The sequence below is a fragment of the Cryptomeria japonica genome, chromosome 1 (assembly GCF_030272615.1).
Source record: "Cryptomeria japonica chromosome 1, Sugi_1.0, whole genome shotgun sequence".
Taxonomy (NCBI): Eukaryota; Viridiplantae; Streptophyta; class Pinopsida; order Cupressales; family Cupressaceae; genus Cryptomeria; species Cryptomeria japonica.
Genome location: NC_081405.1, coordinates 152,967,888 through 152,985,042, shown reverse-complemented (window position 1 = coordinate 152,985,042; position 17,155 = coordinate 152,967,888). Strand labels below are relative to the sequence as shown.

The following is a 17,155-nucleotide window of genomic DNA, read 5'->3' as shown; positions in this document are numbered from 1 at the left end:
ACTGCAAGAAAATTTTTAAAGGTTATCATCATCTTGTATCAATCTTAGAATGGTGGTTAAGACTTTTTTGGTGTCTCATAATAATGGCACACTTAGGTGGAGAGTTCCTTCTCTCCCTATGTTGGCTAGCAATGGTCTTGTATGGTAGGAAATGACAAGAAGTGATTCATGGAGTTTGCTTCAATTCTTAGGGGAACTCTAGAAATGTTGGTAGCTTGGTTCCCACGCAAGTGATCATCATGCTTGTCCAAGGTTTTGGTATCCTCTCTTGATAGTGACAAGGGTGTTGGTATTTGGTGTTACTTGTCTTTGAGATTGCACTTTTGATTTCTCTAGTTCCCGTGTAGGGTTCTTGGGATGAAGTGATTGGTCTTTGGTTTCTTGCACCCATATTATTTTGAGGATTTTTTTTGTATTCTAGAAATGTCAGTAGCTCCGTTGGAATGTATGTCCAAGGTTTCGGAATCCTCTCTTGATAGCGACAAGGGTGTTGGTATTCAGTGTTACTTGTCTTTGAGTTTGCACTTTTGTTTTCTCTGGTATCCCATGTAGGGTTCTTGGCATGAAGTGATTGGTCTTTGGTTTCTTGCACCCATATTATTTTGAGGATTTTTTTGTATTTTTTCTCTCATGTGATTGTCTTTGGAACCTATCATTACAAGATATTGTATTGTATGTATCTTTCTTTCAGTCTTTTGTTGACCACTTTTAGTGAATGTTTGGTCCTTTGTGGACTTTTATTATCATTTTTTTATATGAATCTGGTGAGAGCCCCTGTAGATATCTCTCCCTCTCCAATTGTATCAAAAAAAGATAATGGTTAATTTTAAATTTCAAGTTAGTTTTCTGTTTTTTCATAGATTTTTGCAAGTTTGATGGTCAAGACTCATGAATGTCTTTAGACTTGCTGATCCAGAGAGAATCTGGTTTTTGTACTTCATGGTATGTTTTTGAAACTAAGAGGACTTTAATGGTGAAGTATGTTCAGAGTGGAGTAGAACATCCATGTGTAGGCTTCAATGTATCAGAAGATCTTCAAAAATGAATTTTCGCCCATTTTTTGCGATATTGCTGATTTTAGCAGGCAGCAATAATGTAACTTCTGTGGCAAATTCACAAACGAATCTCTAGCAGAAGTGGTGAATTAGTCACAGTTGCGTGTATCCAGTGACATTTCAGTTCTCATATTTTCCTCTTCTTGGCACAGTTTCATGGCTTTTTCAGCTTCCAAATGTGATGGAAGACTATTTGTGGTCTCTTTGGGGCATGTCTACAATTCTTAGTATCGTTCTATCATCTTGAAGAGCTATGAGTTGAGTTTTAGTCAATTCTCTATTACATGTGACTGTTGCACTACCTATAGTAAGGGAGGTGATTTAGAAAGGTTGAGAAGGTCATTGGGACTTACCCGAGTTGTTTTAAGGCTCTGTCATCAAAGCCTGAGGACTGTAATTTTGAAGAACTAAGTATATACTCACATATTCTGGACTTTTCACCCACACGGAGTTTCTCTAGTGTAAACTTGTTTCCTCATGGTGTCGGTTCTCTATCTTTGTCATATTTTCTTGTCATTTCTTCTTAATAAATTTCAGTTGTTTGCATTCTCTTAACCTAATAATTAATATCCTTTGTTAGAAAACTAGTTAAGAACTCTCCTTCTAGTTTATGGATCAAGTGGCATTAGAGAAAGTTCAATCCTTTGGGAGGTTTGTTATGAGTGTTTTGCAGATTCATGCCCATTAGAGTATTACTACATCAAGTGCAAATAAGACCTTACCTTTGCAAAAAGACATTGAATGCTATAAGTGGAAAATAGAGTTGAGAAACATGGAAGGTAAAGGATAATATACAGATGCTGAAGTAAAGTTTTGAAGGATATAGAATGTCATATCAAGCCTTTTTCAATCAATGGAGACCATGAAAGGCCAAATGGAGGTCTCCATCGAGAGACTAGATGGTGACGAGCTCAGTTCTAATGAAGGAGAGTCTTCAAATGGTGATAAGCGGCTCCCAAGCAAGCCCCTAGTCAAGGTGGAGGCTAGTATTGAGATAGCATCATTTGAGTGTGATTTTGATATGGAGAAGCTTAACAATTTGATCACACTATTTGAGTTATATTTTAGTATGTATACTCTGACTTCTATAAGTTCTTGGCAGCATTTTAAACGATTTGTTATGAAGTAATTCTATCCAGCGATATAGATTCTTCAGCAAAAAGAAGACTTAAGTGCAGAAGTATACACTAATGAACTACAAAGATGGGATATACAAACAGGTAAACATGTGTCATAAGAAGCATTAATGAAATGTATAAGTCATCTTCATAATCATCTTTGTAGGTCCATATTCCTCTTAAAACCAATTGACATAGATGAGGGATACTCACATGTTCAATACTTGAAATAGATGCCCCTTCTTTCTCTTCCAATTCTAATGAAATTAAGGCCAATAAAAAGGAAAAAAATGTAAATTCCAGAAGCACAAAGAAGAAATCTGCATTTCATTGTGACCACTGTAGTAATTATGGTCATGTAGAGTCCTTGTGTTGGAAACTGCTCCTTAAAATAAAACATCACAAGCAAGATAAGAAGGGTAAGAAAACTTGTAATGTCCCCTTTTTTATTTCTTCAAATTACTATACTTATGATTTGATTGAAACACTTTGCAGACTTATTATTATAGAATATTAAGATTTAAGAGGACTAATTTAAATATTTATAGGTGTGAAACTGGAATGTAATAATGAGACCTTCTTGTCTGATATAGTATTCAGTATGCAAAGGAACCTACATTCATGGGATATTCTGATTATATTAATGTTATTAAGTTAAAATTTCAGATCTAGAGATCGCTGTTTCTACTGTGTCTGATCGTTTGGCTTGTAAACCTGATCTGAATCGTATTCTTTGGTTGCTCTTCCTAATATAGATTTATGTTTGCACCACTACGATGCTGTCCCTTAGCTCGTGGGAGCCTATAGGAATACCAAAAGTACTGTTGGCGGCAATATTGTACACGGGAATTAAACTAGTTAATTAAGTTGTAATTGTGTTGGTTAGTTGGCAGCCGAGGGGTGGCAGTTGCGGTGCAGCGGTTGGCACTCGCACCCCCTCGGCATCTTTATATACTTCCGAATGTAACTTGTGAAAAGGAGGAATTATGAATGGAATAACATATCATATACTTGTCTGATATCTATGGCGTTATTATTCGGCATTACGTACTTTATGCTTTAAGTTATTCACCCGAGAGGGCAAACATTTGGCGCCGTTGCCTAGACGTACTCGGTAACGGAAGACACGGATGGCGCACGGACACGATGGGCCTACCCGTTGGTGAGGTAAACCCAGAGGCCGAAGACGCCCGAACAGAACTTTACACAGGAGAAGACAGCGCAACGAGAGAATTCTCAATTCTGCTCCAGTAGCCATCCAGACCTACGTCCAACAAGAGGCAACGGAGGCGGAAATCCCACCAAGTGTCGTGTGGACAGCGTTGGATGTGCGGGATGGTGCCAAACTAAGAAGGAATTGAACCTTGAATCTTCTATATTCAAATAAAAGTGTCATTGACACGAGTTGTATCTGAGGAAATGTATTGCGAATTATGGAAATGTACAGCAATTAATGCCCAATCTATTGAATAAAGATAGAAATAAAAAAGCAGAAACGGACAAGTGGGAGGCAGCGCAGAGGGCCTTGATTCTAGAGCAGCGAGTAGAACGGAGACGAAGGCTGAGGCGACTTGCTGAAGGACGACCTGCCGAAGGGTGGCCCGAGGGGAACCAAGGAGGTGTCACGGAGGGTGCAGAAGCCAAGGGAAATTTCTACACGTCGCCAGAACACCGTAGGGTGCGGAGCCACGAAGAGTTTCTGGAGGAAACAAGGTTACGGCGGAATCTAGTCGAAGAGACTCAAGATCAGTTTAGAAACTTATCCCTTACGCCACGAAGTGAGGATCACGAGAGGGAGCCAGGAGTGGGTGCGGGTGACAACGGAGGGGAGGACAACCGTACGGTTGCAGGTGCCACACACAACAGGCAAAGCACCGTACTTCCAATCACCCACGCAGGACACACCACTGGCGTTGGAGGGAGCGGCACACAGACGCAACCACAACCACCTCCAGGAAGACGACCCCCCTCGATGGCGGGCAAACAGAAGTTGCCTAAATTCAATGGAGATGGCAACGATGACCCCATACGGCACTGTCGTACATGTGAGACAATATGGTCAGCCAATGGGGTAGTTGACAAAGCGGATTGGGTGGTGCAATTCCCTGCCACCCTGAGAGGAGTAGCTATTGATTGGTACTCTGATGTAGACAAAACAAAGGTGGGAACATGGGATGACCTACAGAAAGCTTTTGAGAAGGAGTTTCGACTCCTTCGAGATGATAATGAGATCGTGGCAGAGATACTAAGCACAAAGCAAGGAAAGCACAAAACAGTGCGAACATACAGCCGACGATTAAAGGAATTACTGGGGAAGATGGACAACCAACCGGCTGACGGACTGAAAAAGAGATGGTTCGTGGAGGGGCTGAAACACTCCATCCGGAAGAAGATGAGAATTGTTCCACCAACCTCGTACGAAGACGCATACAATAGAGCGATGGATCTCGAGAGCGAGACCAAGACATTGAAGAAAAAAGAGAAGAAGGATAGCTCGTCCGAGGAGGATGACTCGTCACAGGAAAGCAACAGCGACAGCGAGGCTGGCAAACGGGTGCAAGCGCTCCAAAAAGACATGGAGCGAATGAGGAGGGAATTCAAAACAATAAGAAGCACCGGTCGGACCGAAGGGGACATATGGTGCACTGAGTGCAAAGAGGAGGGGCACACAAAGGGTACTTGCCCGAAGAAGGCATTCTGCGAGATTTGCCAAGTGATGGGACACTCCACCAAGGAGTGCCCATACAACATGAAAACCCGGAATACGCAAATGAACCAGGTGTTGTTCACAGAGCAGGCCACAACGTACGCTTTGAGGAACTCGAAGTATGTCTCGGCTGGACGAGAGGTTGCCTTGGTGGATGCAAAGAGGGCTCGGGAGGAGCTGACCACTAGGTTGGAGGTAGTAGTCGCGTGAGACTTAGTTCAGCGTACCCAGGAGTTGGATGCCGAGAGGGTAGCGCGGGTGGCTATCGAGGACAAATTGGCTAGGGAGACAGTATCATTTGCATAGCAGTTGGTGGAGGCTGAGACTGAAAAGCGTGTTTTGCAGACAAGTTGGGTTAGGCACAGGAGGACTGTGATGTCAAAAGAAGCAATAATGGTGAAATCCGCACTTGAGCATCAGATGGTAGCAGAAAAGGGTTTCAAGCGAGGAAGCAACAAGTGTATAAGATCCAAGCTCGACTGGCGTCAGTAGTCCCTGCCGTTCATCTCTACTTTGTCTTAAGTCGTCCAGAGTCGACTTCTTTTTTAGGGGGAATGATGTTGGCGGCAATATTGTACACGGGAATTAAACTAGTTAATTAAGTTGTAATTGTGTTGGTTAGTTGGCCGCCGAGGGGTGGTAGCTGCGGTGCGGCGGTTGGCGCTCACACCCCCTCGGCATCTTTATATACTTCCAAATGTAACTTGTGAAAAGGAGGAATTATGAATGGAATAACATATCATATACTTGTCTGATATCTATGGCGTTATTATTACATACTTTATGCTTTAAGTTATTCACCCGAGAGGGCAAACAAGTACTAAGTATCCAATGCCCTTTGGAATGATTGGAAGATGCCCCTTTAATAAGTCTAGAAGAGACATGAATGAAGGGGTTGCAACCCAAGGTCACACCGCACTTCTATACTAACATTAACTAATTATTTAATTAGTTCCTGATCGAACTTAGTTCTCCCAGCTATTAGCGATTTCAATTTGTTACATGATTAATTATTTTATGTTGAATCGATGATTTAAGATCTTCGATGTCATTCCCAAAGGTCAATTGTTGCTTGCATAATATCGTATTCAGTAAAGAGGTGCATCCATAGTGGCGCTGTATGTTTGTTTGGAGATTACCAATACTAGCGAAAGTTATATTGATCTCAATTATTACTCAGGAGGCTCGAAACTTCTATTTGTATCCACATACCCAAGATGAAATACTCACACAGCAGCGGAAGATCAACTTGATTCTTATTACCACGGTGCCTGAGTACGGAGATATTATATTGGAAGATATTAACATCGTCTGCACTGATATTTCAACTTTTCACAAGGTAATCGACGTCTTCTTTATAGACTGCACCACTGTCACATATAATCTTGTTGATTCTGACATTTGTTTGAATATTATATTTTATTATTACTTATTTATTTATATTAATTATTTATTATTTATTTTTATTTTCTTTTAAATTTTTAACTTTATTATTATTTATTGTCTGATCCTTAGTACAGGAATGGGACATTACAAAACTTTATGCCTTCTATGAATGAAGATAATCACTAAAATGGTTAAAGAAATTAATGGTGATCCTAAGAAGGATTCTATGTTTTCTTGCACTAATAATTCAACTATTTTCTGAAAAGGGGCATATCATATTACAAAATATGAGAGTAGATTTGCCCACCCTTATTTGCTTCCTTGAAGTTGTTTAAAATTCAGTTAATATGAGCTTGACATTTTTTATCTAACTTAACATGAGTGTCGAGAATAGGCTAATATCATTCAGAAATTGGAATCCTGAGTATCTCTGTGAGTCTGTCCTTCTTCAAGCACAAGTAATCTGCATCATTTTCCTTCTCTTTTGATCTATCCAATACTTAAAGCACAGAGTTTCACTCTTGATGATGAAGATATAATGGCTTATTAGTTGTCTTTATCACAATTCATGAAAGAAGCAAAACCAACATCTAGGATAACCATTCATGGAAACTTGGAATACAGAAGTGGCAATCCAACACCTTGCCTAGGCTAAGACTTATTTGCTGAAACCAAAGAGCTTTCATAGTTTTAAGAATAAGAGTCCAAGTATCTACCGAAGGTTCTGGACATGTCTAATTTTATGAAGAATCACTGTTTGGTTCTCTAAGATCACCCTGGGGAGATCTTTATTGAGTCTAGAAGCTACAAGTTTAGCTATAATTTAGTAGACCATATTATGCAGGACTATAGGTTGGTAGTGATCTAAGAGGCAGCCTTTTCTGTTTGAGGTTGAGAACTAGTTCCACAACATTCATTTGGGTGAGCATTTGACCTTTACATCTAGATTATTTGAACACTTTCAATGGTTCAAATAAGATTCTAGGAAGTAGAGATTTGTCCTTGTTGAAGAAAAAGGTTATTCTCTTCAATTCTTCTTCCTCCACTCCTTTTGCTATTGAACATTGTCTCGACCATGGATTCTTTTTCAAATCTTATCAATCTGTTCTTCATGTGCTTGGTATACCTTTGAGAAAGATGTTTCTTGAAGAAGTATGCTGAAGTAATTTACTGCATCATCTGTGATCATTATTATGTGTTCATCAGGGTCGTTGATTTGGCAGTTCCCATTAACATGTCTGTCTCAGACAAAATTACTACCAAAAAAAATTCTTTGAACACTAGCCTGGTAATGCTCACAAAATAAAGGAAGGGTATCAAATTCCCTTGTGAACAATCGAGAGTGAAAGAGGAGGACCACATCATCAACAAAAATTTATAGTAGTCAAAGCATGATGTAATAAATAACCATCTTCTACATTAGTATGATTCCAAAGAAAATCTTCAAGCTCATCTAAGTAGATAACAAAGAGACTTGACAATAGAGATCAGTTTTGGTAAAGCAAAAGTAGATATAGCAGTCAAAGTCATAACATGATGCAATAAACAACCACCATCTACGCAAGTATGATACCTAAGAAAACACTCAAGCTCATCCATGTAGATATCTCTTAACTAGGATATCTGAGCCAACATTAGTGATAATGCCAGTTCTTTATAAGATGTATCTGCTTACAATTTCAGGAGCAAAATCAATATCATGATTTCCTGTTGTCCATATCCAAGGTTGGTAAGCCATGCTTTTTTCCGTAAATCGTCCCCAACTGTCCCGCCTCCTATTGTCATGCAATGGATGCTTATCTGCATAAGAAAGATCTCCTACATATAGAACTGCCTGTCCTTTTGTCTTCAAGTAGTGCTGAAAGGTCCTATTTGAGTCATATGTTTGACCAAGATCTCCTGCATATACAACAGCTCTTATAATAGCGAAACCAAAAAGTGAAAATAAGATAACTGTTATATCTTATTTCAAAGCAGAGATCTAGTTACCCTTTCAAGTTAAAATTTCATTGTTACTAATCTTGTTTTCTTTAACACAAATGAGTTTCTATCTCATGATGTGAAAACAGTTAGCTCAAGTATCATAACAAATCTGGCTAACATTATTAACAATAAAAGCTTTATATTACAAGACCTCCAAGACTCAGCAAACATATTATGACAAGTCTTAAACAAAGAAATCAGGACCCTGGAGGATGGTTACTATGACTCTTATTAAATGCAAAACTTTCAAATAGGTTTAAGAGTTATAATCAAGGAGAGGATTGGAATAAATTACAATTAGACAGTGATCTTTGGGATTGAAATCTTTCTGCTAAAATGTTATGAAGATTTGGTAATATTCTATTCAGAATTCAGCATAGCATTATAAACTTCAATAATCACAAATATATCCTGCCAAAGCCAATGACAATAGTACAATTAAAAATGAACATTGGTGAAAGAGAATATGTTTATGAATTGTAGCATTAAACAAAATCCAATCCAGCTAATGATATTACACTTCAATATGAAGACAACAGATAAAATGGATCCTACAGTTTAATATTTTCAAGACCATAGAAAAATAAAACAGGATTTTGAATTTTTTACCAGAGATCAATTTCTAAGACATCGTCCTATTCCTTCCTCTAATAATATATTTATTTTATCTTGTCAATACAGAAACATTTATATGAAAGACACAATTTCGAGTCGATACTTCTCTACTCATGAATGAAAAATATAATGATACAATAACAGATATAACTTATGAAGCATATTCATGGTTATGACCTAGCAATCATTAATTGAACTTGGTGTATATGATAGATGACAATATCTAATTTACTCTTCTCTTGTTTCAGAAACAAAAAATAGAGACCAACTCAAAGAAGAAGTAAAGAATCTGTCATCTAAAAAATAAAACATTGCACACTGATCTGAGATATGAAAATACTTTCATTATTCTTAGATGCAACTTAAAAGGTCTCCAAATATAGTCTATGTTGGAGTAATTAGGATAAACACCTAATTAATTATCTCAAATTAGGTCTCTTGTGACTTTGTTACACTTAGCTAAACATTGGAGTGCTTTTCTATTATTAGATTGAGCTAATTATAGGTAATGTTGTCTCATTACATAGGATGATGACACTTGTCATGCTCTAATTTAATCCTCTCTTAGGTTTTATATCTAGGGTTTTATCTTTATGCTTTTATAAGAGTTCATTGTAATCTATCCAAGTTTCTTTTATCAATTCAATACAGGGATATCTATCATCCTTTCTTGGATCAATCTATCTTTCAAGGTTGCATAGCATACAATCATGAATTTTTCTCTTTAGATGTGATAGGCATTGCAGGTGATTTATGTGAGTTGTGGAGTTCACTATCAACTCCAACATGGTATAAGACTACCATGACTTCCTGTTCATTTTTTGAGAGATTTGGCCTTGGGAGAAAAATTGGCTCATTTTAAAACAAAATAATAATCACTGATGGATGCAAAGTGGCCAAAAAAATAAGGATCGGTTGTCTAAACACTCAAATCTGAGAAGTTGAAAAAATTGCAATTTTCTTAGCAGTAGAACCCTTTCATGGGAATCCATGCCGTTCAACTGCCATTTTTCTCAGTATACATGCACAAGTACAACAATTTTTATTTCTGGTTTTTTCAAATTTCTCTAGAAAATAACAAAAAAGAATTCTCTGTTTTTTTTGCAAAAAAATTCTAGAAAATTATTTAAAAGAAAAACCAAATTTTTTTAAGGTTTTGGCAAAAATTAAATATTGAAAAACGCCATTTCAAGAAAAAAGCAACTAAAAAAACCATCATACCCTATCCTTGGTAGAGCCATGTCACCCCCATATTGGTAACCTCTCCACATTCCAATGGTAGGCTCTTCTGCCATGTCCTACCTATACTTTTGCTCGCCCACACCCTCTCTTTTTCAATGACCACTACCCTTTGGCAACAACCTCAAAGAAAATCCAACGAGAATCTCCCAATGGTGACAAATCAATTGGGAATTATTACAAGAGTAATTGGTAAAAATGGAACATATTAAACAAATGATCAAACGATCATTATATTGATTACAAGAGATCAATGTTTCTAATAAGAAACAATTGAGAACAGAAACAAAATTAGAAACTCCTAATATTTACAATATCATACAATATTGACCATTAAATAACTGAATAAAGATATTATTTTAATAGTAATATTGTTTACTCCTGACTGGGTGTCTTTAGTTACTAGGAATAAACAGAATGAAGTATAACACATAACAGGAATATAGATTACATAGCATGTAAAACACTAAAAACATGTGGCAGAAAGATCAGCTTTATTTCCAACATGTAAAAACCACAATGCATCATTCCTTCCCTTGATACAAGATATAGATGAATATCACCCGACAATTGGTTAAGGCCGCCAACCCTCAGCAACTACGAACTGACTCTCGGAAGGTAAAGGTTATTACATTTGCCATTTATTGAACCTAACAACAAGTTGAATTTATTTAATTACTGATGGAACATTTGCCGCCTACATCAGCCCCCCAAAAAAAGAAGTTGACTACAAAACTAGTGCAAGGGAGAGGGATGAAGAGACATCCCTGGAGCCATAGAAGATGCTGGAGTTGATGGTGTGTTGGATACAACCATTTACTCTCGAAGTCATTGCACCTGTGCAGTGCAGAGCTGCAAATCCTGCTAAGCCACCAATTTCTGCTCCTTGCTTTTCTTCAAATACTGGACAACTGATTTTAGGTCTTTGTCTTGGATCTGCACTCGAGCCTCCAGCTTTTGTATCCTAACCGCCTGTTGCTACAATTGGTCCTCAAGAGTGGCCCGACGTTCCCTCTCTGAGCTGGCAAGCTGGATTTGCTAAGTAAGTTGCTCCTCCATCGAGGCTTCTTTCTTCGTCAATTCACTCCTCAAAGTCTCCTGAGCAGCCTTGGCCTACTGAATCAGCTTTGCACATACTACCTCAGCCTCCTCTAATGCAGCCTGAGCACGACGCATCATATAGAACTTCTCTTTGAATTCTGCCTCCAAAGTATGTAAGTTGGCCATAATCCTAGCATACTGGCCAGTTGCTACTGGCGATGCAGGAAGCCAAGCAGATATCGTCTCAGAATTCTTTGTGCGAGGCCAACACTTGGCTATAAACATTCCTCAAATTCCCTCTCGATGTCCTCAATGAATTTCCGGATCCTGGCTACTTCCTCCTCCACCAGTGTATTTCCACCCATATCCAATTGCTCAAACAATTTGGCCACTTCCAATGTCACTGTAGCCATGTCCCGCAACTGTGCCAAGTATCTCCCGACTTCCAAGAAGCCAAGCAGATATCGTCTCAGAATTCTTTGTGCGAGGCCAACACTTGGCTATAAACATTCCTCAAATTCCCTCTCGATGTCCTCGATGAATTTCCGGATCCTGGCTACTTCCTCCTCCACCAGTGTATTTCCACCCATATCCAATTGCTCAAACAATTTGGCCACTTCCAATGTCACTGTAGCCATGTCCCGCAACTGTGCCAAGTATCTCCCGACTGACCCGAATGCATCTGCGAAATTCAGCCTCGACACCTAAATGGTAATATCTAGCCATGTGACTCTGCTAGAGTCTCATCCTGCGTTGAGTGGTGCCTCCATCCCAATAACTTCCCTCGAACCCATAGCTCCTTTGTCTTGAGTCGGGGGCTCTCCGCCCACAAAAAGCTCTACTTCATTCTACGCCCCTTTTTGTACACGTACCTCCTAATGCTCGTCTTCTGGTATTGCCATTTGCTTCTCTCCAGTGGTAGGGGTTACCGTCGAGTTGTCTTTGCCAACAACACTCCCTCCTCCAACGTCTCCGCCAACAACACTCTCTCCTCGAACATCCTCCAAGTCTCTCAATAGGGATGGTGACGGTGGCGGAAGATTGGGTGTTGCAGCATGCTCACTCAGCCAACTATCCGGCTCCGCAAATTCTTCCATGTTCGTGATGCTCTAGATGGTCACCTTGGCAGGGATGGCGATGGTCGACCCTACTATAGTTGTGCCAGTGCTTGTCCTGCCACCAATAGGTACTACTGCTATTGTTGTTGTCCACCATCTTGTCACGACATTAGTTGGGGCCCCCTGCAAAACATCAACGGTGTGTGTCAAGAGTACCAATTGGGTTGGTGCGAATGAGAAGGGTACCACAACGAGTCTTCTGAAACCTGTACTCCCTCTGTGGCCCTCGATAGTGTCTTTTCCCTATGAGTTGCCCTCAATCGTTCTCCTTCCGACATCTCCCTGGAGGGTTCCCTTCCCTCATTGCCGATCACTTCCACTTCCTCATCATTATCATCTCCGCCATGAGGAACCAACCTGAAGGTGTCGTCTCTTATATCATTGTCTGATATAATTCCTTCAGTCGTCGATTGTATGCTCGTACGCTCTCAGCCTTACCTTGCTTCGTATTATATATCTCGGCCACGATCTCATTATCATCCCTTAGGAGCTTGAACTCTTCTTCGAATGTTGTTCTCAGTTCCTTCCAGGAGCACTTCTTCTCATCGGGCAAATCCGTGAACCAATCAATTGCAATCCCACGCAACGTAGTCGAGAATGTCCACAGCCAATGGTCCTCATCCTCCTATTCATTTGTCACCCATACTGTTATGCATGTCTAGCAATGGCATGCGAGGTCTTCCTTTCCATCCCTTGTGAACTTGGGGAGTTTCTGCTTCTCCGGAGTGTTCACCATGGTTCTTGCTCGATGGGTGTCGAATATATTTGACCACCAGAGTGAAGTGTTGGCTCTCAACCACAAACCTATGCCTCTTCCGCACCTTCAGCCACACACGAGCCCTCACCACATCTACCTTCTACGTCGCCCACCCCTCGATCACCTTTCGAGTTGTTGTACTTGTTCATCCCTGGAGTCTCTGGCTCGAGTTCTCCAATTGTTGATTCCTCTTGGAGGGACAGACTTGCAATTTTGTGCAGGTTGGTTTCAAAAATTTCGCCAACCTCGTCCTAAAGGTTTTGTTCTTCTTCGTTGTCATGTACCAACTATACGAACGGGTTGCTTTGAGTTTGAGCCTCAATTCTGGACTCGTCATTGGAAGTGGAATGTACGGCCTGGTCAGCAAGATCCTCCTCTGCTATGTCTAGGAGTGGCAATTTCTTCACAACCTCGACCAACTCGCTCCATGTACATGATCTTTGTCTCTCCTGACCACGGCTCTGACTAACACTTCGACTTCTGCTCTTCTCCGGACTCTCCAAACCCTCAGTACTTTCTCTCAGCCACCACCTTCTCTCACTTTGTTCCTTTAATTGAAGGGATCTCTGTACTGGTCCCTCCTCTACCTCTCGAGAGTTTTTTGGATATCATCTTTTCTTATTGGGGCATAGGGGTATCAATTGTAAAGGGTACGATGTCTGCTTGTATCCCTTCCTTCTTCCTCCCTACAGATGTATTCTTCGTACCGCTACAATATTTGCTAACAACGGTGCTCTCTCTCTCTCCTCTCGTTGGTCTTCCAATTCAATGAAGTTAAGGGCAAGTAACCTTCAAATCCTTTCGAGCAGATCAAATACAAAGTCGTTGACTCTTAGGTCGTACCAAGCTTTCAGGGACCGCTCTCTCCCGAGCTGCCCTTTGCACGTACTGATTGACCAAGACCTCCCACAAATATACCAGATCCTGCGTCAATTTGTCTTCCCATGTTTCCTCTTCTACTTCAACTTCTATGTCACTGTCAATTACTACCGTCTGTTGTTCAAACGGTCAACCCATTACACGCAGGGACCACCTGCCTCCATGTTGATCTTTGAATTCATATTGGCAATGGCGCCAAAATGTTTACCCCCGACTGGGTGTGTCTTTAGTTACTAGGAATAAACAGAATGAAGTATAATGCATAACAGGAATATAAATTACATAGCATGAAAAACATTAAAAATATATGGCAGAAAGATCTGCTTTATTTCCAACATGTAATAACCACAATACATTATTCCTTCCCTTGATATACAATATATAGGTGAATATCACCCGATGGTTGGTTAAGGTCGCCAACCGTCAGCAACTACCAATTGACTCTCAAAAGGTAAAGGTTATTACATTTGCCATTTATTGAACCTAACAACAAGTTGCATTTATTTAATTACTGACGGCATATTTGTCGTCTACAAATATTTTGCGCATATCTGGCATCCCAAGTTCCTTGCATATTCCAAGGCATCTAGCAGAATATTTCGACACTAGTGAATTTTCCCAAAGGCTGATTCTTTCTAAAAAGGGAAATATTTAATTAATGATATCAGATTTCCACAATCCATGTCAATAATTCCTCATATGTTTTTGGATTTGATTGTGTCAAAGATTTTTGCATCAATGTTTCGGATCACACTTTGTGATCCATCATCGGGATGATAATAGAGAGCATAAGGGGAATATTTGTCGAATATCCTGTTGACATCAACGGTATGGACTCTTAGCAAGCCCCCCTCTTAGCCCCTTTTGGCCCTAAAGAAGCTATTTTTTTCTTTCTGGCATAACTTGGGTATATGGGAGTCGAAACTGAGCAAACAAGATATCGTCAGAAAGCTAGTTCTAAGAACTTTCCAGTCATACAAGTCTCATTTTCAGATTTTCCAGTTGGTTCCTGTTATTCTTAGTCAAAGTTAGATGATCATTTTTTACTTCCAACTAACATTTTTTTGCCAATATCTCCAATTTTTGTGATTCTTGCAGTGTTGGAAAGGTATTTCATAGCTCTTCAGATCCATTGATGCACTTTTTCTAAATTCTTCCACAACTACATCTTATTTAGGTTTTTTTGTATTTGCATTCCAGTCAATTACTTGGATGTTTTGACACATCAAAAGATTTGTTTGCATGAGATGACTTCATTCAATTTTGTATACATGCATTGAGGTTATTGGTCTCCAATTTTCTCATTTGAGGAGTTATCATGGATTTTTTTGTTCATCCTTTTGTTGTCATCTAGAAGAGGATAATTATGAACCTTGGCAATATGGCATCCTCACACATCTTAGGTGGCTAGATCTTTTGCTTTGTTTGTATGGACACAAACCTGAACCAGCTACACCATGAGGTAGATCAGCTTGGGGTATTATCATTGACCATGTTGTAGGACAAAATTTCTCTAGTGTTGATCTTGACACTATGTGTTATATCAGACATTGATTGCCCCCCACACACTTTGGACTATACTTTGGGAGATCCATGGAGATCCTCATATCTCTCCATTCTTAAAGGACCCTACTACTGATTGTCTCGATCCCCTTGCAGATGCAGATTTTATACCCTATGATGATGATAGTTTAGAGGAGCTTGAGTATATCACAGATCTTACGAATCACAAGCTTGTCTCCTAGTTTCTACTCCTCACATTGAGATCCGATGTCCATCTTCTGTTGTTTCTGACCATCTTAATATCGCCACATCTGTGGGCCCCATTGATTCAACGAATTAGAACATTCATCTTCTACTAGACATAGCTACTTGGCATTCATATCTTGCAGACATATCATTCTTGTTTGTTGAGTCTCAGATTGCAAATTTGGAGGATTATCTTGAGGACGTTCATCTCCTTCTTCATGACAGCCACATTAGTGTCGTCAGCCCATCTTCATCATCTTTGGATCTTGTTCTACATCAATCTTCATAGGATTTTACATTAACATCATCTCATTCTGACATGAGGACAGCTGAGATATTCAGAGGCACACATGGTTTGGAAGGATTCCTAATTCTTCCAATTTATGGAAATGGCTTCTTCAATCACCAGTGGATCTATTCCTTCCTGAGGGGAGAAATGTTGTTTGCAGGCAATAGATCATGTTCTATCTTCAAGCTTTCATCATTGGCACAAGAGCTACTTCTTCATGGGGGGATTGATATCCTCATTTTCTCTTTCCTATAGGGGACATCTATTGTACTTGTGTGATAGAAGCAGATCTTGGGGAGTCACATCAAGTACTCCTATCCTTCTTTCACTAGTGCAGTTATTTTATTTTCTCTTTTGGAGAGGAATTTTTTTCCATGAGGTTTTCTCGTTTTGTCTGCTTATGAGAGACTTTGTTTGTACATGGGTACCTCATCAAGCCTTGTAGGTAGGACCCATCCACGCATCCATCATTACATTCATCATGAGGGTTTTAGTTTCTCTAATTAGGTCACTTATTACTCTATTGCACTTAAGCTAAACTTAGGAGTGCTTTTCTATTATACCACTTTTAATATTTCTTTTAAAGATAGAATTACTAATTAACATTTCTTTTAAATACTTATGCTCTGCAACAAAGAGTTTTGAAAATTGATAATGATAGAATGAGTCCTTTTTTCCAATAATTGGTTTTTTAATCATTTTCAATCCAACCCTTAAAATTAGTTTTTATTTGAAAATTCATCTTTTTTTCCATTTATATTAATTACCATTTTAGTAATTAATATTTCTTTTAATTGAAAATTTACCACTTTTCCACTTCATAATTTTCATTTTATTTTTGGCCCCATTAAACAATAATAAATTGTCATTTTTCCAAAGTTTAAACTTAGAGTGTCTTTTAGACAGCTTAATAAATTATTATTATATTATTCCCTTGTAAATCCCCCCTTCACCCTTCAAGGAATAAAAATAGGCCTCAGATCCTCCAATTTGATTTAGTTACAAAAAGGGGAACAAAAATAGACTTTTGGTAATATTGACCTAGGGTTCAAGGCTTGTATCATTTATGCAACTTGTGTAGCTTTCAAAGTCTAACTAGTAAGGGAACTATTAGTTTATTTTTAAAATATCCTGAATCTTTTGGTCTCCCAATCAGTTTTCAAGATCATCCTGTCAAGATCTATGTACTTCAACTAACAAATTGTAAATACCTTGGTTT

The 17,155-nt window shown here is 39.1% G+C and overlaps 1 protein-coding gene across 1 annotated transcript in view; it reads right to left on the bottom strand.

The window, feature by feature from the left end:
• The window catches only part of LOC131079725 (purple acid phosphatase 2), a 74,187-nt gene that overhangs the window by 42,811 nt on the left and 14,221 nt on the right, over nt 1-17,155 (bottom strand). The window contains exon 4 of the mRNA XM_058017757.2: nt 7,942-8,165. Within this exon, the coding sequence (XP_057873740.1) occupies nt 7,942-8,165 (224 nt within the window). The remainder of the gene's footprint in view (nt 1-7,941; nt 8,166-17,155) is intronic.